The 25,195-nt window shown below is 45.6% G+C and overlaps 2 protein-coding genes across 5 annotated transcripts in view; one reads left to right on the plus strand and one right to left on the minus strand.

Annotated features, from left to right (window-relative positions):
- Window positions 1–8,675: 8,675 nt before the first annotated feature.
- On the plus strand, window positions 8,676–19,595 carry LOC311131341 (uncharacterized protein). Of its 4 annotated transcripts, XM_084164281.1 has the most exons (13): window positions 8,938–9,027; window positions 9,641–9,751; window positions 9,913–10,046; window positions 12,924–13,033; window positions 13,175–13,261; window positions 15,299–15,348; window positions 15,453–15,583; window positions 15,776–15,851; window positions 16,073–16,186; window positions 16,308–16,397; window positions 16,549–16,638; window positions 16,752–16,926; window positions 18,697–19,595. In XM_084164281.1, the coding sequence occupies exons 2-13, from the start codon at window positions 9,717–9,719 to the stop codon at window positions 18,916–18,918; spliced, it is 1,314 nt and encodes a 437-aa protein (XP_084020407.1). In that variant the 5' UTR covers window positions 8,938–9,027; window positions 9,641–9,716; the 3' UTR covers window positions 18,919–19,595. The 4 variants fall into 4 exon arrangements, with proteins under 4 accessions (XP_084020405.1, XP_084020407.1, XP_084020406.1 ...); XM_084164279.1 differs by lacking the exon at window positions 9,641–9,751 and having other exon boundaries at window positions 8,676–9,027; XM_084164280.1 differs by lacking the exon at window positions 8,938–9,027 and having other exon boundaries at window positions 9,034–9,751.
- Window positions 19,596–19,668: 73 nt separating this feature from the next.
- LOC311131342 (ankyrin repeat domain-containing protein 13C-like) overlaps window positions 19,669–25,195 on the minus strand; it is an 81,624-nt gene continuing 76,097 nt past the window's right edge. The window contains exons 12-14 of the mRNA XM_084164283.1: window positions 22,569–22,667; window positions 22,049–22,149; window positions 19,669–21,908 (exon numbers count right to left, since the gene is read on the minus strand). Of these exons, the coding sequence (XP_084020409.1) occupies window positions 21,778–21,908; window positions 22,049–22,149; window positions 22,569–22,667 (331 nt within the window). The 3' untranslated portion in view covers window positions 19,669–21,777. The remainder of the gene's footprint in view (window positions 21,909–22,048; window positions 22,150–22,568; window positions 22,668–25,195) is intronic.

Here is a 25,195-nt window from a genome sequence, read left to right on the forward strand (position 1 = left end):
CCCACAGGAAAACATACAGATAAATATGGCTCCCAATCAGAGATAACGAGCCGACAGCTGACACTCGTTACCTCCGATTGGGAGTCATTGACCAAACCTAGAAATAAACCCCACAGAACTGCAAACATAGAAATACACCCAAAACCCAACAAAACAAAATACACCCTGGCTCAAATACAAAAGTCCCGGAGCCAGAGTGTCACAGTACCCCCCCCTAAAGGTGCGAACTCCGGGCGCACCAGCATACAGTCTAGGGTAGGGTCTGGGTGGGCGTCTGTCCACGGTGGCGGTTCTGGCCCTGGTCGTGGTCCCCACCCCACCTTAGTCACTATCCGCTTCCGTAGCCTCCTCCACATGACCACCCCCCAACTAAACCCCACTGGATTAAGGGGCGGCACCGGACTAAAGGGCAGCACCGGACTAAGGGGCAGCACCGGACTAAGGGGCAGTACCGGACTAAGGGGCAGCACCAGGATAAGGGGCAGCACCGGGCTAAGGGACAGCACCGGACTCAATGGCGGATCCTGGCTGGCTGGCTCTGGCGGATCCTGGCTGGACGGCTCTGGCGGATCCTGGCTGGACGGCTCATGGCTGGCTGAAGGATCTGGCTGCTCATGGCTGGCTGACGGATCTGGCTGCTCATGGCTGGCTGACGGATCTGGCTGCTCATGGCTGGCCGACGGATCTGGCTGCTCATGGCTGGCCGACGGATCTGGCTGCTCATGGCCGGCTGACGGATCTGGCTGCTCATGGCCGGCTGACGGATCTGGCTGCTCATGGCTGGCCGACGGATCTGGCTGCTCATGGCTGGCCGACGGATCTGGCTGCTCATGGCTGGCTGACGGATCTGGCTGCTCATGGCTGGCTGACGGATCTGGCTGATCCTGTCTGGCCGAAGGCTCTGGCTGATCCTGTCTGGCGGAAGGCTCTGGCTGATCCTGTCTGGCGGAAGGCTCTGGCTGATCCTGTCTGGCGGAAGGCTCTGGCTGATCCTGTCTGGCGGAAGGCTCTGGCCGATCCTGTCTGGCGGAAGGCTCTGGCTGATCCTGTCTGGCGGAAGGCTCTGGCTGATCCTGTCTGGCGGAAGGCTCTGGCTGATCCTGTCTGGCGGAAGGCTTTAGCGGCTCCGGTCTGGCGGACGGCTCTGAAGGCTCATGGCAGACGGGCGGCTTATGCAGCGCTTGGCAGACGGACAGTTCAGACGGCGTTGGGCAGACAGGCAGTTCAGGCGCCGTTGGGCAGACGGGCAGTTCAGGCGCCGTTGGGCAGACGGCAGACTCTGGCCGGCCGAGACGCACTATAGGCCTGGTGCGTGGTGCCGGAACTGGTGGTCCCGGGCTGAGGACACGCATCTCAGGGCTAGTGCGGGGAGCAGCAACAGGGCGCACAGGACTCTGGGGACACACAGGAGGCTTGGTGCGTGGTGTAGGCACTGGTGGTACTGGGCTGGAGCGGGGAGGTGGCGCCGGAAATACCGGACCGTGCAGGCGTACTGGCTCCCTTGAGCACTGAGCCTGCCCAACCTTACCTGGTTGTATACTCCCCGTCGCCCGACCAGTACGGGAAGGAGGAATAACCCGCACCGGGCTATGTAGGCGAACCGGGGACACCATGCGTAAGGCTGGTGCCATGTAAGCTGGCCCGAGGAGACGCACTGGTGGCCTGATGCGTTGGGCCGGCTTCATGACATCCGGCTCAACGCTCAATCTAGCCCGGCCGATACGTGGAGCTGGAATGTACCGAACCGGGCTATGCCTGCGTACAGGAGACACCATGCGCTCTACTGCGTAACACGGTGTCTGCCCGTACTCTCGCTCTCCACGGTAAGTCCAGGGAGTAGGCGCAGGTCTCCTACCTGACTTCGCCACACTCCCTTTAAGCCCCCCCCCAAGAAATGTTTGGGTAGTACCCACGGGCTTCCAGCCTCGACTCCGTGCTGCCTCCTCATACCACCTCCTCTCGGCTTTAGCTGCCTCCAGCTCTTCACGAGGGCGGCGATATTCTCCCGGTTGTGCCCAAGGACCCTTTCCAGCCCGTATCTCCTCCCATGTCCATAAATCCTGTGTAGGTAGGTCCTGTTGCCGCTTGACACGCTGCTTGGTCCTTTTACGGTGGGTTTTTCTGTCACGATCGTCTATAAAGGGAGCAGACCAATACGCAGCGCGTTGAGTGAACATGATGACTTTAATAAAGAAAGCACGTAACTACAAAACAAAAGACGATAGTGAAGTCCAACAGTGACAAAATACTGAACCTGGAACAAAAACCCACAACTCCCACAGGAAAACATACAGATAAATATGGCTCCCAATCAGAGATAACGAGCCGACAGCTGACACTCGTTACCTCCGATTGGGAGTCATTGACCAAACCTAGAAATAAACCCCACAGAACTGCAAACATAGAAATACACCCAAAACCCAACAAAACAAAATACACCCTGGCTCAAATACAAAAGTCCCGGAGCCAGAGTGTCACAATCCCAGGTATTCCTTAAAGAGGTGGGGTTTCAAATGTCTCCGGAAGGTGGTGAGTGACTCCGCTGTCCTGGCGTCGTGAGGGAGCTTGTTCCACCATTGGGGTGCCAGAGCAGCGAACAGTTTTGACTGGGCTGAGCGGGAACTATGCTTCCGCAGAGGTAGGGGAGCCAGCAGGCCAGAGGTGGATGAACGCAATGCCCTCGTTTGGGTGTAGGGACTGATCAGAGCCTGAAGGTACGGAGGTGCCGTTCCCCTCACAGCTCCGTAGGCAAGCACCATGGTCTTGTAGCAGATGCGAGCTTCAACTGGAAGCCAGTGGAGTGTGCAGAGGAGCGGGGTGATGTGAGAGAACTTGGGAAGGTTGAACACCAGACGGGCTGCGGCATTCTGGATGAGTTGTAGGGGTTTAATGGCACAGGCAGGGAGCCCAGCCAACAGCGAGTTGCAGTAATCCAGACGGGAGATGACAAGTGCCTGGATTAAGACATGTGCCGCTTCCTGTGTAAGGCAGGGTCGTACTCTCCGAATGTTGTAGAGCATGAACCTACAGGATCGGGTCCCGCCTTGATGTTAGCGGAGAACGACAGGGTGTTGTCCAGGGTCACGCCAAGGCTCTTCGCACTCTGGGAGGAGGACACAACGGAGTTGTCAACCGTGATGGCGAGATCATGGAACAGGCAGTCCTTCCCCGGGAGGAAGAGCAGCTCCGTCTTGCCAAGGTTCAGCTTGAGGTGGTGATCCGTCATCCATACTGATATGTCTGCCAGACATGCAGAGATGCGATTCGCCACCTGGTTATCAGAAGGGGGAAAGGAGAAGATTAGTTGTGTGTCGTCAGCGTAGCAATGATAGGAGAGGCCATGTGAGGATATGACAGAGCCAAGTGACTTGGTGTATAGCGAGAATAGGAGAGGGCCTAGAACTGAGCCCTGGGGGACACCAGTGGTGAGAGCACGTGGTGCGGAGACAGCTTCTCGCCACGCCACTTGGTAGGAGCGACCGGTCAGGTAGGACGCAATCCAAGAGTGAGCCGCGCCGGAGATGCCCAGCTCGGAGAGGGTGGAGAGGAGGATCTGATGGTTCACAGTATCAAAGGCAGCAGACAGGTCTAGAAGGACAAGAGCAGAGGAGAGAGAGTTAGCTTTAGCAGTGCGGAGATCCTCCGTGACACAGAGAAGAGCAGTCTCAGTTGAATGACCAGTCTTGAAACCTGACTGGTTTGGATCAAGAAGGTCATTTTGAGAGAGATAGCAAGAGAGTTGGCTAAAGACGGCACGCTCAATAGTTTTGGAGAGAAAAGAAAGAAGGGATACTGGTCTGTAGTTGTTGACATCAGAGGGATCGAGTGTTGGTTTTTTGAGAAGGGGTGCAACTCTCGCTCTCTTGAAGACGGAAGGGACATAGCCAGCAGTCAAGGATGAGTTGATCAGCGAGGTGAGGTAAGGGAGAAGGTCACCGGAGATGGTCTGGAGAAGAGAGGAGGGGATAGGGTCAAGCGGGCAGGTTGTTGGGCGGCCTGCCTTCACAAGTCGCAAGATTTTATCTGGAGAGAGAGGGGAGAAAGTAGTCAAAGCATAGGGTAGGGCAGTGTGAGCAGGACCAGCAGTGTCATTTGACTTAACAAACGAGGATCGGATGTCGTCAACCTTCTTTTCAAAATGGTTGACGAAGTCATCCACAGAGAGGGGGGGGGGGGGGGGGGGGGGGGGGGGGGAGGAGGATTCAGCAGGGAGGAGAATGTGGCAAAGAGCTTCCTAGGGTTAGAGGCAGATGCTTGGAATTTAGAGTGGTAGAAAGTGGCCTTAGCAGCAGAAACAGATGAAGAAAATGTAGAGAGGAGGGAGTGAAAAGATGCCAGGTCCGCAGGGAGTCTAGTTTTCTTCCATTTCCGCTCAGAGCTCTGTTCTGTGAGCTCGCAATGAGTCATCAAGCCACGGAGCTGGAGGGGAGGACCGAGCCGGCCGGGAGGATAGGGGACATAGAGAGTCAAAGGATGCAGAAAGGGAGGAGAGGAGGGTTGAGGAGGCAGAATCAGGAGATTGGAGGGAGAAGGATTGAGCAGAGGGAAGAGATGATAGGATGGAAGAGGAGAGAGTAGCGGGAGAGAGAGAGCGAATGTTGCGACGGCGCATTACCATCTGTGTAGGGGCAGAGTGAGTAGTGTTGGAGGAGAGCGAGAGAGAAAAGGATACAAAGTAGTGGTCGGAGACATGGAGGGGAGTTGCAGTGAGATTAGTAGAACAACAGCATCTAGTAAAGATGAGGTCAAGCGTATTGCCTGCCTTGTGAGTAGGGGGGGACGGTGAGAGGGTGAGGTCAAAAGAGGAGAGGAGTGGAAAGAAGGAGGCAGATAGAAATGAGTCAAAGGTAGACGTAGGGAGGTTGAAATCCCCCAGAACTGTGAGGGGTGAGCCATCCTCAGGAAAGGAACTTATCAAGGTGTCAAGCTCATTGATGAACTCTCCAAGGGAACCTGGAGGGCGATAGATGACAAGGATATTAAGCTTAAATGGGCTAGTGACTGTGACAGCATGGAATTCAAATGAGGAGATAGACAGATGGGTCAGGGGAAAAATTGAGAATGTCCACTTGGGAGAGATGAGGATTCCTGTGCCACCACCCCGCTGACCAGATGCTCTCGGGGTATGCGAGAACACATGGTCAGACGAGGAGAGAGCAGTAGGAGTAGCAGTGTTTTCAGTGGTAATCCATGTTTCCGTCAGCGCCAAGAAGTCGAGGGACTGGAGGGTAGCATAGGCTGAGATGAACTCTGCCTTGTTGGCAGCAGAACGGCAGTTCCAGAGGCTGCCTGAGACCTGAAACTCCACGTGGGTGGTGCGTGCAGGGACCACCAGGTTAGAGAGGCAGCAGCCACGCGGTGTGAGGCGTTTGTGTAGCCTGTGCGGAGAGGAGAGAACAGGGATAGGCAGAGGCATGCCGGACTCCAACAACACGGTTTAGCGCCAATACTCGGCCACAACAAACCACCAGTGTATCAACACGCAAGCAGATCGTTCGTGTCCGTGTCTAACGTTGTGGGTTAGTCCCGACAGCTTGAGCCGGACTCCAACAACACGGTTTAGCGCCAATACTCGGCCACAACAAACCACCAGTGTATCAACACGCAAGCAGATCGTTCGTGTCCGTGTCTAACGTTGTGGGTTAGTCCCGACAGCTTGAGCGAGTCCGTCGTCAACTTATTCAGCCAGTTAGTTAGCTAAAATAGTTAGCAAACTAGCTAGCCATTGCTTTCAGACAAAGAAGAACCCCTCCTTTCACGGCACGAACACACAGAGAGAGCCAAACTAACGTTAACTAGTCACCCATGTCCCGAATTCCTTGAACGACTCGGGCTATCAATATGTAAAAAACAAAACACAAATGTAGGTTATGACTTACCCCTAGCAGCTACTGTTAGCTAGCCAAGTGCAAAGCTAGCCACTGAATTGACTCAGCCAGTTCGCGTCTGTTCGCTCGGTCGTTCCAGCTATTGTTTACTAGTAGCTATCCAGGTAGCAACAAGCTAGCTAAATTTCAAGCACAGTAGCCACTTGCTACCTAACGTTAACGGATGGTTGATGGTTTTTGCGACTGCACTACCATGTGACAACACAACTGGTCGGCTCAAACGCATTAAGATGGAAAGAAATTCCACAAATTAACTTTTAATACGGCACACCTGTCAATTGAAATGCATTCCAGGTGACTACCTCATGAAGCTGGTTGAGAGAATGCCAAGAGTGTGCAAAGCAGTCATCAAGGCAAAGGGTGGCTATTTGAAGAATCTCAAATATAAAATATATTTTTGATTTGTTTAACACTTTTTTGCTTACTACATGATTCCATATGTGTTATTTCATAGTTCTGATGTCTTCACTATTATTCTACAATATAGAAAATAGTAAAAATAAAGAAAAACCCTGGAATGAGTAGGTGTGTCCAAACTTTTGACTGGTACTTTATGTTCAAGTTATTTAAATTTTAATAGGCAGGAAAACATTTACTGAGGTCACTGGTGTGAAATATCTAGTTACTTTATATTTATAGGCCTACTTTTTTACTTTAGTTTTGGTGCGTGTGCATTGCACTGTCTACATTACCTCTGCTCGCCTGCCCGTTGGTCCTCTGCTCGCGCCAAGTGTACGTGATCCTTTGCTCTGTGCGCTAGAGTGCCTGCTGCTGTTATCCTCGCAGAAACTGTAGTATCTGAGGAATTATGACTTTGCTAACGTTTTCAAATGGAACCTGAGAGGAGGTTTATTCAGGTTTATTCAGCTTAGAGGGAGCATCTGGGGAGCAGTTTTAGAGGGGCACCCTAAAGCAGAGGAAGTCTGTTAGGTGTCCTCCTGAGATTGGTCTGTAGGGGAACACCCATATCAGATTACATAGGATATATACCACAGTTGGGACAAAGGACGACAGAATAATCAGATTTGAGATGGGGGCGATTATTCTCCAGGTATCTGCAGGTATCTGTAAATCGACGCTGTAACCCTTTGTTATGAATAAACCTTTATGATGAAAATACAGCGTCAGCGGGTTCTCCTTGGTCACACAGCATAATTAGCAACGTTTACTCGACACAACAATACGATAATTGATAAAACAGCAGCTGATGCACTGAAGACTGTACCATTGTCAAATAACACAGTGTGCCGTAGGATCGATTAAATGGGCGTTGATATTGTTGAACAAGTGGTGAAAAAATAATAATTCCGGTCCATTTTCTCTGCAGTTGGAAGAATCGACTGATGTCAGTGGGGAAGCCCAGTTGATTGCGTTTGTGGGATATAGAAACATATCGGAAATTAAATGAGCACATTCTGTTCTGCAAGAAGCTAACGGGGAGAACTACAGGTGAGGATGTGTTTCACGTTATTGACAGCTTTATCTCAGAGCACAATCTGGACTCTGAAAAACACCAAAAGAAAGATGCCCACGGTCCCTGCTCATCTGCGTGAACGTGCCTTAGGCATGCTGCAAGGATGCATGAGGACTGCAGATGTGGCCAGGGCAATAAATTGCAATGTCCGTACTGTGAGACGCCTAAGACAGCGCTACAGGGAGACAGGAGGGACAGATGATCGTCCTCGCAGTGGCAGACCACGTGTAATAACACCTGCACAGGATCGGTACAGCCGAACATCACACCTGCGGGACAGGTACAGGATGGCAACAACAACTGCCCGAGTTACACCAGGAACGCACAATCCCTCCATCAGTGCTCAGACTGTCCGCAATAGGCTGAGAGAGGCTGGACTTGTGTGTATTGTTAGGAATTACTGTACTTACTGTTGGAGCTAGAATCATAAGCATTTCGCTGCACCTGCAATAACATCTCCAAAATATGTGTGCTCGACCAATAAAATTTGATTGGATTTGACATTGAACTCATTACATCTGGTTGGCAAGCATGTAAATTGTTTGTGTACGGAATGTATGGTTGATGAAATAGTGAAACGTGTATTGTTGTAGGTACCAGTGTATGTAGAATAGAGGGAAAGATTAAGGTGTAGGGGGTGGAAGGAATTTTGGAGATGGGGGAGGGTTTGTTAGAAGTTAGTAGGGCTCTTTTTTAAATGTTATTAGTAGTACGATTAGGTAGGAAGGTTTAGTTTTTCTTAATGTTTGTTTCTTTATTCATTGAGTCTGTAAACTGTGATGAGCACACTCCAGTACAGTAGGTGGCGGCATGCACCTCTAACGTTTGTTTGCAGACCGCCATAATACCATAGAAGTAGAAGCAGCAGCTAGCGTTGTTCTTTTAACTAGCTAACAGCAGATATTGAGGCAGATATTTCACAGGATGTATAAATGTGAAGCATCCGCTTGGCATTTCCACTCACTACCAAATATGATAGTGAGATGAAGCCCACTGGCCGGCATTGGGAGAAGATGGAACGAGAAGGATTTTGGCCGACCTTCTGCACATTTTCTCACCGATGAAACATTTGACTTCAATAAAGTTTTCTGTTCCCAAAACGAGTATGTTATGAACAAAGTGGACTAAGTTCTGTAGACTTTATCCTTTGCAAAAGTGTTTAAAAAATCGCGTTGTTTAGAAGGAGTGAAAAGGCGAATTGCGTTATTGCACACGCGCACCTCACAGGTGGCGTTCCCTAACGGAAATATGCAGATGCATGTTAGAACGTGCCAATTGCATCTCGCTAGCTCGTACTTGGTTCTGCCCACTATGACTCATCTGTTCCCGTCGGAAACGACAGGCTGTGGTATATCTTGGTTTAGTTATATCTTTGGTATCGTGCTAATGGCGGTGGGAATTCAACTGTGTAGCATTAGCTAGTGGAAATTATTGTTGTTTATGCTTGCTTGACAGCACAATTATATGTTACGTTCTTTAGATGCTAAATTAGCTGGGTTGTTACATCTAGCTGGACGTCTGTGCGTTTCAAATTGACATCTAGTCGTGGAAAATGACGCACGTTGTTCAGGTGACAAATGTCTCTCCGAGCACCACCTCCGAACAGATGAGAACTCTGTTCGGGTTTCTGGGGAATATTGAAGAACTCAAGTTATTTCCACCAGAGTGAGTATTCTGAATATGAAACAATTAGCTAGCTAGTAGCGACGTACATTTTTCATAAATTCTGCCAAATTTGGCCTTCGCACAGGTTGGGGCCTGTCAGGCCGCAGTCCACCCCTAGCTAATAGTAATTCGCTAGCTAACATTAGCTAGTTAGCATACACACGAGTGTGTGCTTGCTCATGCAACTGATACAGAGCAGGAGCCAAGCTCGCGCCTACTTGGCTGTGAACTCGCAATTTAGCTAGATGGTTAACTTGATAGCTAGTTAGTAAATATTGCTTACAACAAGCTCATGGAGAAGGATATCTGCGAAGTCTTGGCCCTCAGTGCCTATATGAAACATCTACTTAACCAGCTAACTGTACTGAGAAACAAATGGCTAGTAAGCTAACGTTATCTTGTGCTACCGAATAACAAATCAGGCCTGCAGTCAATACTATAGTAATTATTTGACAAAACATACTGTCTGGAATCAAACTGTTTTGAATGATCCTAATACTGTGAAAACAAATGGCTCCATTTGAATAACAGGGCAGGGTAGTAGGAGCTAATTAATCTGTGTTCTGTGCTTTGCTGTTTTTCACCTGTCGAATTACACCTGGCTGCACTGCAGTTAAGGTAGGAATTACAAGACGTCTTGATCATCCCTCTGAAGCTCTCGTGGCAAAGACAAGAAAAGACTGCAAGAGATGCAATGTTCTTTCATTGCTCTGTCTTCCCAATTGTAACTAAACCAGACATAAAATACGTTTCATTAGAAAAGTGATAAGTGAGCATTTGTTTTCAGGAAGAAAGTATACTAACAAAGTGTTAGTACCATGTTTCTAATACCCTATGTTGAGAATCTTTGTATTTCTTGCACAACAAATTTGTATTTTCTTCCAGTGAATCTCCCTTGCCTGTGACTTCACGTGTCTGTTTTGTAAAGTTCCTTGAATCTGAGTCGGTTGGAGTGTCCCAGCATCTGACCAACACTGTCTTTGTGGACAGAGCCCTGATTGTTGTCCCATTCGCAGAAGGTTGGTGATCTTTGTCCTATTTCTAATGTTTTCCAACATACTATATGAACTAACTCAAGCTCAACCAAACCCCATTGTTTATGAACATTTAATTTAAAGTAAGATTTAGTACACAAGTCTTACCAGAGATTGACAATATAATAGGGGTAAAAGGGAATACATGTGTAATCTTGCTGTTCTACTATAGCCTATTAATTAAAAATATATATCTCTCTCATTTGTTTGTTGTGGTTTTCGACGTGGACAAGGCATCTGCTGAGCCCCCTCCTTGCAGACTGAACAGGGTCCTCTACTGCCATCAGGAGATTAGACACATAGGCCCCTTCCCACTGTTGTTCTGCTGTAAAGATAAACTATCTTTATCTCCAAGGCATCTTTTCATTATAAGGATAACCACTCAATGAACCATAGCAATAGCAGGGACCAAGGGCCCTCCCTACCCCTCATATAAAAAAAAATCTTAAATCTGGAAACGAGATTAAAGTAATCCAAGTTTGAAGGCCACAATCAGTAGTAGGTATGCGTCTAATAAACTAAACTAAAGGAAGCATGCAAAGGTAAATTAACTGATTGCGGCAATGCATGCCTGAGTAGATTTGTATAGTACTCGGCCTACAACCATTTAGTTACTTTCAGCTACTGGCCTGGAAGTTTATGAACATAATTTTGGTTACGATTCACATGCTTATCTGTTATTTGGATTTAACCCACCCAATTTGAATAGCTTTGTTTCGCGGTCCTTTTATACATATTTGCATCTCCATCCCCACATTTTCACTAACTGCAGGTAAAAGTAAGACTGGTTGTTGTAGTGAAATGCTTTATAATGATCCTCTCCACTTGACTCTGAAAGGGTTTTAGTAAGTCACACATTTAACGGTGGTTTTTCTTTTTGTTGTTGTGTTTTACAGTTCTTTTTCCTGGTTCAGCCAGCCCTATATACCAGGCCCTGCTGAAAATGCCACCCAACAGTTTTGTCTTCTGCAGCTTATCCTGTTTCTCAAGTGTCCTTTGTTGTTTTTCTCTGAAAAGATGAAACGTCGTGTTATTTGAAATTAGCTTAATTTCAGATTGCACACCCATGGACCATCTCATAAAATTAGTTTTTATTTCACTATTGTATATTTTTTTTCTTCAGCATTGGGCACATAGTTAACCATTCTATTCGGGCTTTTGCTGGCATTTTCCCTTATTTGTCAGAGCCTACTCAGTACTCTTCGGCAGGTAGCCTTGAGGTTAGCGTTTGGGCCAGTTCGAATACCAGAGCCGACAAGGTGAAATAAAAAATCTGCCACTGTGCCCTTGAGCACTTAATCCTAACTGCTCCAGGGGCGCTGTACAATGGCGACCCTGACCGTGACCCCACTTCCTGCAGGTGTCTCGGGGAGTTTGGATATGCAAAAAAAAACATTTCCATTACACACTTGTGAGTAACAGGACAAATATAACCCCCCCCCACCCCCCCCAAAAATATATATTATTCTTTCTGTTAGTTATAAGTTAAGTTCAACTTTACAACACTGTACATGAGTGGTATTCTATGAAGCGAGTTTAAGGAGTTGGCAAGGTAACTTTGGTCAACTCAAGATAACCAGTCATACGAAAGTGGCTTGCCTTTTAGCCAGGTAAATTTCTATGGCAACGGATCCTTCAGAACTAACCTGCTCCAGGGCAGACTAACTCGCGGCTTACTCCACTTACCCTGAATGAAATGACTGTGTAACGAGTTGAGGCCCAATGGAATCAGATTCCCTCTTTCTTGCAAATATTGAAGAAGGCTGTTTATTTGAGGAAGATGATTGATTTAATATTTTATTAATGACAGAATGCATTTAAAACTTTAAACGCACAGTAACACTTTTGTATGTCTTAATACAATTATTTTATCGATAGGAGTGGGGGGGGGGGGGGGGGTGGTTGTGCATTGATAAGCACACCAACCAAAGTCGGCATTAAAGATAAGTGATAAAATACAGGCTTTTAGAAGCCTATTTCACCCCATAGCCTGCTGAATTTGCAATCTAACGTTTCTTTCATTTTCTTTTGTTTAAATAAAAAATGTGTCACCAGCTCGCCCATAGATTTATATTACGGCATTGTCTCAATGAAAAGTTCAGCATTTGCTTAGACATGTGCGACATGCACACACAGTTATAAACCTGCTGAAGTTAGAGGCAGGCGGACAAGCAATATCCACCGTCATAGTATGGATGAAGCCGGAGGTGGAATGTGACGCTAACTAAAGCTGGTTAGCTGTAGAAAACCTTGAGTAGATCTAGCTTGCTTCGTAGGATACCCCTCTGGTGAATACAGTAGCCAATCAACAGCGCTGTAGGCTCTTTGGAAGAAAGAAGCCACCAGCAAAAGCCCCGAAAACAGAATTTGATTGAGCCTTTTCTGTTTGTTTTGTAATGGTAAGTGTTTTAGGCAAAAGTAATGAACTGTTCCCTGCTGTTGACGCCAAAATCATGAACTTTGTTTTGTGTATCTTGATGTTTTTGTGTGCTTTATAGCGAAGCAGCCGGCGCGAGTCGCTTGTTCATAAAACATCTAATGAAACTTGAGAGCACATCCCACTGGACAACTGGCTGTGCTTGCTTACGTTTGGTTCATGACTTAAAAAACAAGTACAGGTGATAAAATCTTAGCAGTGTTGACCATAGTGTGTATTGTGACTTTATTCTCATAGTAGTATTCTGAAATCATACTTAGCAAATCAGGGACCAACATTTTCCGACAACACAACATGGAATGTATGTCTTGCTACATATCTATTGTGGTAAGAGTAGTTAGTTTGAGGTGGTTTGTTTGTTGCTCTGTTTGAGTGTGATGGATGTTTGCAAAGGCCTGTACTGATTCTGTGGTGTTTTTCTCCAGGAGTGATTCCTGATGAGTCTAAAGCTCTGTCACTGCTGGCACCAGCGAACGCTGTGGCAGGATGCATGCCTGGAGGAGGCCTTCTCCCCACTCCAAATCCTTTGGCGTCGGTAAGTATTCTGCAAGAAGTGTGTATCTATTGGTGTCGTATTGAGACCTATCAACTGTGTAACCATGTAAGGCCCCATTTTGACAACATAAAAAGTAGCTGGAAGGAAGATTTGTCTGATGTGTATCCCTTGTCCTTGCAGATGGGAGGCGTACCTCTTTCAGCTCTCGGAAATCCGAACATGGATCACATGGCTGCCATGGGCATGTCTGGCAACATGAACCCCCAGGTTGGACATGGCTACTTTCTATTTCACAAATCTCTGTACTTTAAAACGGGTGTAGGTTATAGTATTAATTCTTAAGTAACATGATTTAAAAAATCCCCATCAAAATCTGTCAATTTAAGCTAGAGATGTCAGTTTTTTTGCATGGTCTGCGTCTCAATCCACCGCATCCGACTATGTGGGCCTTCCGCATCCTCGATGGAAGTGGCCGAGCTACAGCTGCCTTTGTCAGACCATGAGACATCCCAAAAATTGGTCCTCTCACTAACGTCTGTAGCTTCCAAACTGTTTGACCTACAAACTAATATAACCGCTGGAAAGATGAGATGCTTACGAACACAATGGTGTTCTCCGTTTTGCTCTCCGACACGTCTGAAGTCGGTAAAGATGATGTACCATCTTCTGTCTGTAGCGTCCGAATTGTTTGGGCTACAAACTAATGACTCCACTGTGGAATGAACATAACAAGATTCAACAACTGAGACATAAACTGAACAAGTTCCACAGACATGTGACTAACAGAAATTGAATAATGTGTCCCTGAACAAAGGGGGGGTCAAAATCAAAAGTAACAGTCAGTATCTGGTGTGGCCACCAGCTGCATTAAGTACTGCAGTGCATCTCCTCCTCATAGACTGCACCAGATTTGCCAGTTCTTGCTGTGAGATGTTACCCCACTCTTCCACCAAGGCACCTGCAAGTTACCTGACATTTCTGGTGGGAATGGCCCTAGCCCTCACCCTCCGATCCAACAGGTCCCAGACGTGCTCAATGAGATTGAGATCCGGGCTCTTCGCTGGCCATGGCAGAACACTGACATTCCTGTCTTGCAAGAAATCACGCACAAAACGAGCAGTATGGCTGGTGGCATTGTCATGCTGGAGGGTCATGTCAGGATGAGCCTGCAGGAAGGGTACCACATGAGGGAGGAGGATGTCTTCCCTGTAACCCATAGCGTTGAGATTGCCTGCAATGACAACAAGCTCAGTCCGATGATGCTGTGACACACCGCCCCAGACCATGACGGACCCTCCACCTCCAAATCGATCCCGCTCCAGAGTACAGGCCTCGGTGTAACGCTCATTCCTTCGACGATTAACGCGAAACCGACCATCACTCCTGGTGAGACAAAACCATGACTCGTCAGTGAAGAGCACTTTTTGTCAGTCCTGTCTGGTCCAGCGACAGTGGGTTTGTGCCCATAGGCGACGTTGTTGCCGGTGATGTCTAGTGAGGACCTGCCTTACAACAGGCCTACAAGCCCTCAGTCCAGCCTCTCTCAGCCTATTGCGGACAGTCTGAGCACTGATGGAGGGATTGTGTGTTCCTGGTGTAACTCAGGCAGTTGTTGTTGCCATCCTGTACCTGTCCCGCAGGTGTGATGTTCGGATGTACCGATCCTGTGCAGGTGTTGTTACACGTGGTCTGCCACTGTGAGGACGATCAGCTGTCCGTCCTGTCTCCCTGTCTTAAGCGTCTCCCTGGCCTCATGCCTCCTTGCAGCATGCCTAAGGCACTTTCACACAGATGAGCAGGGACCCTGGGCATCTTTCTTTTGGTGTTTTTCAGAGTCAGTAGAAAGGCCTCTTTAGTGTCCTAAGTTTTGATAACTGTGACCTTAATTACATTTACATTTTACATTTTAGTCATTTAGCAGACGCTGTTATCCAGAGCGACTTACAGGAGCATTTAGGGTTAAGTGCCTTGCTTAAGGGCACATCGACAGATTTTTCACCTAGTCGGCTCGGGGATTAGAACCAGCGACCTTTCGGTTACTGGCACAACGCTCTTACCCACTAAGCTACCTGCCTACCGTCTGTAACCGGTTAGTGTCTTAACGACCGTTCCACAGGTGCATGTTCATTAATTGTTTATGGTTCACCGAACAAGCATGGGAAACAGTGTTTAAACCCTTTACAATGAAGATCTGTGAAGCTATTTGGATTTTTACAAATTCTTTGAAAGACAGGGGCCTGAAAAAGGGACGTTTCTTTTTTTGCTGAGTTTAGATATGCATTTTTGTGTTCTCTACTATTTCAGGCCCTCTCTGCTGACTTTCTGAAGCTTATTCAGTCCATGGATCCTACTAAGTAAGTATCACCCCCAATTCTGACCTAAAGAATGTTATTATTGAGTATGTGGTGAAGTCATCTGTATTATTTTTGGGTGACTAACTGGGGTTTGACCATTGCAGGATGAATCAAATGGCTGCTGGTGTGATGGTTAATCCTAGTATGAAGAATGACTCCAACAAGGAGATAGAGGAGGCCATGAAGCGGGTCAGAGAGGCCCAGTCACTCATCTCTGCCGCTATCGAGCCTGGAAGTGAGTTCTTGCTAATATAGACCACTTATATTTGCAGTATTACACTTGTATTTTGACTGAATTACTCATTCCTGTCTTCTATGGTGCTCTTCCTCACGTCTTCAGACATTGGCGGTTGTAATGTTAGTCAGTTCCCACAGATTTGTATTGTTACTTTGGAGTTTCCTGAGCTTTCATTCTTCCTCTTTGCAGATAAGAAAGACGAAAAGCGCAAACATTCCCGCTCCAGGTCCCGGTCGAGGCGGAAGAGGTCCAGGTCTCGTCACAGGTACGCCGCTGATGAGAAACGGTATACCTTAATTAAATCAGCAATTTTGGATGTGCTGAAGGTTAGCCCCACTTTACATGTATATTGTATATGTATATTCATGAGTAGATATTGGAAAACGTCATCAAACCAGTCATGATGCATCTTGAGTGGTTTGAGTGCATGGATTAGTTGGGACAGCTCTGAGTTCTGGTTAAAAAACCTGTCTAATCTGATTGCAGGCGATCAAAGAGCAGGTCTCGACGGAGGTCCCACTCAAGGAACAGGAGGCGGTCAAAGAGCCCCCGCAGAAGGAAGTCCCACTCCAGAGAGAGGGGTAGACGGAGTAAATCCAGGTGGGTGGCCATCTACAGTGTTTTATTCACAGCGGGGATCAGGGAAAATGTGGTGCATGATGTACCTGTTTCAGGATTCCTTCAAATCATTGTTTGCCTTCAATGTTTTTCCTGCTTTTAGGGATCGGAGAAAAGAGGAGAAATCCAAAAAGCGCTCCAGGACGCCGCCTAAGAGCTACAGCAGTACCAGGAGGTCTCGAAGCATCAGTCGGTGAGTGGTTTAAATAAAGGAGGAGTCTGGTTAGATTGACCTAAATGCATTGACCCTCTTGATATTCTGAACCTTTCAGGAACCCAAAGACAACCAGTGGAATGTAGGGTTAGATGTTTCCCTCACATCTTTAATTTCTGGTCTTCAACAGGAGACGTAGGAGAAGCCGCAGCGCCTCTCGGTCACCAAAGAAGTCCAGGTCCCCAAAGAGGAAACTGTCCAGGTCCCCTTCCCCTAGAAGGTGAGTGTGGTACATAAGAGGGTCGTCCTGGTTCAGAACCACACTGGGCTACACAGTGCAGTAATCTGTAGGTGTACCTGTCTGTATTTAAACAATCGTTTTTGTTCCCACAGGCACAAGAAGGACAAAAAGAAGGACAAAGAGCGAGAGAAGGACCGTGACAGGGATCGCGAGAGGAAAGACGACCGGAGCCGAGACGAAAGAGAACGATCCACCAGTAAGAAGAAGAGCAAAGACAAGGATAAGGACAGAGACCGCAAATCTGACAGCGAGAAAGGAGATGTCAAGGTGTGCAACCACTGACTTTCCCACATTAACGTCTCATTCTAATCGTATCTGTTATACAGTGGGGGGAAAAAGTATTTAGTCAGCCACCAATTGTGCAAGTTCTCCCACTTAAAAAGATGAGAGGCCTGTAATTTTCATCATAGGTACACATCAACTATGACAGACAAATTGAGAGAAAAAATCCAGAAAATCACATTGTAGGATTTTTTATGAATTTATTTGCAAATTATGGTGGAAAATAATTATTTGGTCACCTACAAACAAGCAAGATTTCTGTCTCTCACAGACCTGTAACTTCTTCTTTAAGAGGCCCCTCTGTCCTCCACTCGTTACCTGTATTAATGGCACCTGTTTGAACTTGTTATCAGTATAAAAGACACCTGTCCACAACCTCAAACAGTCACACTCCAAACTCCACTATGGCCAAGACCAAAGAGCTGTCAAAGGACACCAGAAACAAAATTGTAGACCTGCACCAGGCTGGGAAGACTGAATCTGCAATAGGTAAGCAGCTTGGTTTGAAGAAATCAACTGTGGGAGCAATTATTAGGAAATGGAAGACACTGATAATCTCCCTTGAGATGGAAGACCACTGATAATCTCCCTTGATCTGGGGCTCCACGCAAGATCTCACCCCGTGGGGTCAAAATGATCACAAGAACGGTGAGCAAAAATCCCAGAACCACACGGGGGGACCTAGTGAATGACCTGCAGAGAGCTGGGACCAAAGTAACAAAGCCTATCATCAGTAACACACTACGCCGCCAGGGACTCAAATCCTGCAGTGTCAGACGTGTCCCCCTGCTTAAGCCAGTACATGTCCAGGCCCGTCTGAAGTTTGCTAGAGTGCATTTGGATGATCCAGAAGAGGATTGGGAGAATGTCATATGGTCAGATGAAACCAAAATATAACTTTTTGGTAAAAGCTCAACTCGTCGTGTTTGGAGGACAAAGAATGCTGAGTTGCATCCAAAGAACACCATACCTACTGTGAAGCATGGGGGTGGAAACATCATGCTTTGGGGCTGTTTTTCTGCAAAGGGACCAGGACGACTGATCCGTGTAAAGGAAAGAATGAATGGGGCCATGTATCGTGAGATTTTGAGTGAAAACCTCCTTCCATCAGCAAGGGCATTGAAGATGAAACGTGGCTGGGTCTTTCAGCATGACAATGATCCCAAACACACCGCCCGGGCAACGAAGGAGTGGCTTCGTAAGAAGCATTTCAAGGTCCTGGAGTGGCCTAGCCAGTCTCCAGATCTCAACCCCATAGAAAATCTTTGGAGGGAGTTGAAAGTCTGTGTTGCCCAGCGACAGCCCCAAAACATCACTGCTCTAGAGGAGATCTGCATGGAGGAATGGGCCAAAATACCAGCAACGGTGTGTGAAAACTTTGTGAAGACTTACAGAAAACGTTTGACCTGTGTCATTGCCAACAATGGGTATATAACAAAGTATTGAGAAACTTTTGTTATTGACCAAAAACTTATTTTCCACCATAATTTCCAAATACATTTATTAAAAATCCTACAATGTGATTTTCTGGAAAAAAAATTCTCATTTTGTCTGTCAGTTGACGTGTACCTATGATGAAAATTACAGGCCTCTCTCATCTTTTTAAGTGGGAGAACTTGCACAATTGGTGGCTGACTAAATACTTTTTTTCCGCACTGTATGTCCGTCGAAATAGCTTTTTTTAAAAACCGACCCTGAATGTTTTTATGTCCTGACTGATCTGTTTCATGTGCCATTCATTCCTTTATTGCTCAGAGCGCTTTGCTCTTGCAGGTGACCAGGGATTATGACGAAGAGGAGCAAGGCTATGACAGTGGAAAAGAGGGAGAGGTAGAGGAGAGGAAGAGTGACTCCGATTCTGCATCCCCTCCGAAGCCCCAGGAGTCTGACGAGAAGCCTGTAGGAGAGAGCGGCAAGAAGTCCAAACAGAACGGAGATGACCACCATGATGAGGAAGACATGGAGATGAGCGACTGAGTGCCGCCCAGGGAGACCCAGCCAGATGACGTTACAGATCACTGAAAACCGCCATAGGCTCCATTCCCTACCGTTCTCTTTTTAAAGGCACCTAGATAACGTCTGATCTTTTAAATGAATACTTGTGGGAGTCGTGGGTTGTAGTCTTATTGGGGACGATGTACAGTTTTTAGCATTTTAGAGACACTTTCCATCTCTAGACTGGTTAGGGACATTCTTGTTCCTGTTTGAAATAGCCAGTTTATTTCTATAGTGGACCGTGTCTAGTGAGCATGTGTAGGAATTCTGTCCCAAATTATTTTTGCAAAAGATAACAAAAAAATGTCACGTTGCTGTACTTTTAAATTGAAGGTCCTGTTGAATGTGAGGGATTTTGAAATTGGTTTCTATTTTTGTCCTAAAAGATTTTACTAATCTTGAACGTAGAGGAACTGTTTTCTCCTAAATGACTCACTGAAATGATGCATACTTAAACCTTTTACAGGGCATGGGTTGGTCCCTTGACTCAATCTGTAAAGCACTTAATACTGTTGTCTGTAGACATGCCCTCCCACACCTGTGACGATATACTGTAAACTGTAGATCGAAATGAGTGTTTGGATTATTATGATGGAACACCTTGTACTGTCTACATGTTTTACAAAGGAAAGTATATAATAAAACTTGGTCGAAATGGCTATGTTCTGTGGTAGGATATGTTCGATAGCCTGCACCAGTTTTTAAACGCATGATAAACAAATGGTAGACAAGTTCATTTAGACGTGGACATTTTATTTTAGTAAAAATGTTTTTCATATGAAAATAGTGTCAGGCTTATACAAGGTTTCTTGCTGTACAACTGGCATGTAGATGCATGAAAACATAAGTGTTTACATCAGCTCCTGGCAGCTAAAGCCATGGTAAGGAGTAAAGTAACATTCAGCCCACAACAAAAAGTAAAGAAAGCACATTTCCATTTGCAGCACTAACCAGTAGTGTGGCATGGAAGCATGATGGAAAGGTTTATTATAACTACTGGCTACGTCAATAGGGCCCTGATCAACGTACAAAGAAAATGAGTCGGGAGTACAAAGCATTCTGCCATTTCTATTGCTTCTGGTGCTGTATTGATCACACTCCAGCTCAGCAAACCCAGTTGTACACCATACCCAGCGGAACCAATTGAGCACCACTTCAGAGAAGTCCTATTTCATTCCTGAAGCAAGGCATAGTTAAGCTTATTATTGGATTTGACCTTTTCCTTGAAAGTAAAGCCTTGTATATACCTGGCGCGAACATGCGTCCTTTGTCCTGATCTTGTCCACATTGAGTGCCCACATTTTCAGAAATATGTCAACATGTTATTAAAATGTCTAATATCCATCTTCTGTGTCTGCATTGTGACTAGAGTTCCAGATCCCTCCCTGTATGCAAATGATTTGACAGCTATTCTTTCAAAATAATATTGATTTGTTTTAAGACACATATCGATGCCATAAATCAATGGTGCCACCAGTCAATGATTTCAGAAGGGATGATGATGATTTAAATGGTTTCACTGTCCAGATCTGTCTACACTTGTAAGATATCCAGACTCACAATGAGTCTTTTAATTGTCTACACCCATCTGAAAATGTGGGCACAATCAGAATGTGGACAAGATCAGGACAAGGATGCATGTTAGAACCAGGTATAAACAGGGCTTAAAGGAAGAGCAACATTTTGCAATGTTCAGAAGCAAACAGGACTCAACTGAAACTGTTCTGAAGATGGCAACTCTGCTGAATAATCCAGTCCTTGTAAAACTCAAGGATGTAAGACCTCACAGTGCTTTGTACACTTGGCTCATACATAAGTCTGCAGGGGAGAGGTCAACAAAGACTTGACATATGTTTGACAATGAAGACAAAAAAACAAAGCAAAATTGGAGACTTACCAGCACAATATTAAATGTACAAAAATATCCATTGCCACCACGATACAAACCAATGACCTCTTGGGTGAACTCACGTCAACTAGGCTCGGCAACAAACTTCAGAAACTGTTCTTGTCATAGAAGACATCTACCCCCATATTAACACAAAGAAAAAGAAAAAATACAAAATAAAACAAATATAAAACAGGTATTTACACCTTGCACAAGGAAAAGGCCTGATTTTTGCTACCTGTAAAAATTCAATTTAGGTCTATATTCAATCCGTATCGCTGAAGTTTAGCGCTATAGCGTGATTGAAATGTACAGGTAATTTTAGATTGAGCCGACATATGCAGCATTTACCGTGAATGCAGTCTCCGCTAACGCGGGAACATTGACTTTAAATTGCTATCGTGCTGTAGTGCTGAACTTCTGCGATACGGATTGATTCGAGCCCTTACATTGTACTTCATTCGTACCTTATCATCTACAGACAACTTTCACTCCTGGTTAATTTCCTTTAACTGAATTGTACAGTTTGTTACATAGTTTAAAAAGGTAGAATATGAAAACAATTCTTATATGTAATACTTATAATGCCACGCTTGCTGCCAGTCAAATAGGATAAGACAACTTTGCTCTGGTACAATTCAATTTCCTAGCGTGTCTATCATTGCTTTCAGGTGGAGTACCAAAGAGTTGATTATCGACTGGCGCAGTAGGTCCTCCCCTCTGCTGCCAAGGGCAACTCAGCCCAGTACTGACTGGCTGTAGTGCATCTAAACAGTGCCCAAAGTTCAGTGAAGCTACTCCAAACAAAGCTCTAGACAGTAGCTCCATCTTTTCACTTCCATTTAAAACCTTACACATACAACTTCCTTTTCTTGTCTTCTTCTCCTAAGACAACTTGATGAAATATCAATGCCCTTTCATAGGTGACCCTTTCTGGTGTCCAGCCAAAGGGGTTAAAGGTCAGGGAAGCGGGTGGGGTCCTCTTTGTACTCATTGGCTATGGTGAAGATGGACTCCTCAAACTCGTCGTAGCGGAACTCTTGAAAAGTCACCGTGGCCGTGATGGTTGGAAAGACAGGGATATCTGTGTGGAGAAACGACAAATGTAAACATGTTATAACATCAGGGAATATTGCTGGTCAGCCAGTAGGCGTCCAACTAGATCTCTTATATTGTAGAATATGTTTCCCACTAACTAAGCAGTATACTATACATAGTACTTACCCAGTTTGACAGGGAAACCAGGAGGGAGTTTCATTTGAACAAACTCTCTGAGTTTATTAAAGTGCTTGAAGGGTGCTATCACCTCTAGAACGTTTAATAACCTAAAAATTAACAACAAAAAAGATCAGTCTTTCATTCTCACTCAATAAAGAATGGGTTTCATGCATCACTTCATGCCAGAGAGTACAGTAAGCTACAGTCACTAGCACATGCAATGAGTGATGGGGATAATCATGAGAAAATGAGGCCTCTGCACACCACAAAAGTGAGGTTTTCATTTTTTTTGTGTGTGATTACTGATCAATTAATTTATGTATTGTTGTCTGTCACTTGTTTTCTTTGGTGCAAATAAATACATGCACTGTGTCAATCAACCTTTTAAGCCCAGAATAAGTTAAAACTCAGATTTCAATACTTTATGGGGAAAAAATGAACGTTATTAAAATGTATCCTGTCTGGCAACTACTGCTGTCTGTCTAGACTTCAAGGTCGTCTGGGGGTAATAGAAGAGGAGACTTACGATTCAATGCCCAGAGGGAAGTCTTGACTCATGGCTACGGTCGCTTTGAAGTTTTTCTTGCTCTCTTTGCATACCAGGTCTCTTCCTAGATGAGGCACTCTGAAGGAGAAGAATGTCAGTCAGAAAATGAGGTGAACACTTTTGAAGGAAAAAAAAGGAAAGAGAGAATCCCCCTGGGGAGGAGTACAAGTAGTGCAAGGTCTGACTAACTGTGTTCCTGAAAGTAAATTACTGATGGGAGAGAGTGAATAGATATTACATGATAGGGTGAATATGGCAGATCAGCTCAGTTCCTAGCTCTGCACCGTACTGCAGAGAAAATACTTTATGTCCACACAATTTTTAAAATGTGTTGTAATAAATGGTATGGATACGATGCAATTAATAATTTAAACAGGGGGAGGAGACGTGTGTCTCTTTGTTAACAACAGTTGGTGCGTGATCTCCAATGTTAAGGAAGTCTCAAGTTTTTGCTCGCCTGAGTTAGATTACCTCATGATGCAATCCATATTATTTACCAAGAGAGTTTTCATCTATATTTTTCGTAGCAGTCTATTTACCACCACAAAACAATTCTGGCACTAAGACCGCACTCAACAAACTGTATAGGGCTATAAGCAAACAAGAAAATGCACATTCAGAGGCAGTGTTTCTCGTGGTCAGTGATTTTAATGAAGGGAAACTGAAATCTGTTTAACCTCACTTTTACCAACATGTCACCTGTGCAACTAGAGGTGACAAAACTCTAGATCACCTTTACTCCAAACACAGAAACGCATACAAGGCCCTCCCTCGCCCTCCCTTTAGCAAATCAGACTATAACTCTAACCTCTCCCTTCCTGCTTACAATCAAAAACTCAAACAGAACGTACCACCCACATTAAAAAATACTACACTATGGTATGAATACTATAGTATTCACTGTAGTGTTTTTGCGAACAAAAGTCTGTAGGAAAAGTAGGAAAAGAAAACTGTAGTATATACTATAGTATTTACTGTGGTGTTTTTGGACTGTAGTATACTGTAGTATTTTTGCAGAAATTACTGTAGTATTTACTATAGTGTTTTTGTTTTATATTTTACATAAAGTAGAAGTGGAGACTTTCTCCTTGAGGAAACCTACTTGAGAAATAATATACTGAGTAATACAAAGGCAACATGTAAAGTGTTGGTCCCATGTTTCATGAGCTGAAATAAAAGGTGCCAGAAAATGTCCATACGCACAAAAATATTAGTTATCTCAAATTTTGCTAAATAAATGTTTACATCAGTGTTAGTGAGCATTTCTCCTTTGCCAAGATAATCAATTCACCTGAAGGGTGTCTCATATCAAGAAGCTGGTTAAACAGCATGATAATTACACAGGTGCAACTTGTGCTGGGGACCATAAAAGGCCACTCTAAAATGTGCAGTTTTGTCACACAATGCCACAAATGTCTCAGGTTTTGAGGGAGCGTGCAATTGGCATGCTGTCTGCAGAAATGTCCCCCAGAGCTGTTGCCAGAGAATTGAATGTTCATTTCTTTACCATAAGCCGCGTCCAACTTCGTTTTAGAGAATTTGGCAGTACGTCCAACCGCCCTCACAGCCGCAGACCACGTGTAACCACGCCAGCCCAGGACCTCCACATCCTGCGTCTTCACCTGCGTGATCTTCTGAGACCAGCCAACTGGACAGCTGATGAAACTGTGGGTTTGCACAACCGAAGAATTTCTGCACAAACTATCAGAAACCGTCTCAGGGAAGCTCATCTGCATGCTCGTCGTCCTCACCAGGGTCTTGACCTGACTGCAGTTCGGCGTCGTAACTGACTTCAGTGGGCAATTGCTCACTTTCGATGGCCACTGGCACGCTGTAAAAGTGTGCTCTTCACGGATGAATCTCGGTTTCAACTGTACCGGGCAGATGGCAGAGAGCCCGGTACAGATGGTTTGTTGATGTCAATGTTGTGAACAGAGTGCCCCATGGTGGCGGTGGGGTAATGGTATGGGCAGGCATAATCTACGGACAAAGAAAACAACTGCATTTTATCGATTGCAATTTGAATGCACAGAGATACCGTGACGAGATCCTGAGGCCCATTGTCGTGCCATTCATCCGCCGCCATCACCTCATGTTTCAGCATGATATTGCACAGCCCCGTGTTGCAAGAATCTGTACACAATTCCTGGAAGCTGAAAATCTCCCAGTTCTTCCATGGCCTGCATACTCACCAGACATGTCACCCATTGAGCATTTTTGGGATGCTTTGGATCGACATGTACGACAGCGTGTTCCAGTTCCCGCCAATATCCAGCAACTTCGCACAGCCATTGAAGAGGAGTGGGACAACATTCCACAGGCCACAATGTCACGCTGCATGTGGCAAATGGTGGTCACACTAGATACTGACTGGTTTTCTGATTCACGCCCCTACTTTTTTTTGTAGGTATCTGTGACCAACAGATGCATATCTGTATTCCAGTCATGTGAAAACCATAGATTAGGGCCTGATTTCCTTATATGAACTGTAACTCAGTAAAATCTTTGAAATTGTTGCATGTTGTGTTTATATTTTTGTTCAGTGTAAAAAAAAAAGAGCACAACCTGTAGGTAGGTAGGTAGGTGCGTGCTCAGTCCCCTCCTGT

The sequence above is a fragment of the Coregonus lavaretus genome, assembly GCF_964263955.1.
Source record: "Coregonus lavaretus genome assembly, chromosome: 6".
Taxonomy (NCBI): Eukaryota; Metazoa; Chordata; class Actinopteri; order Salmoniformes; family Salmonidae; genus Coregonus; species Coregonus lavaretus.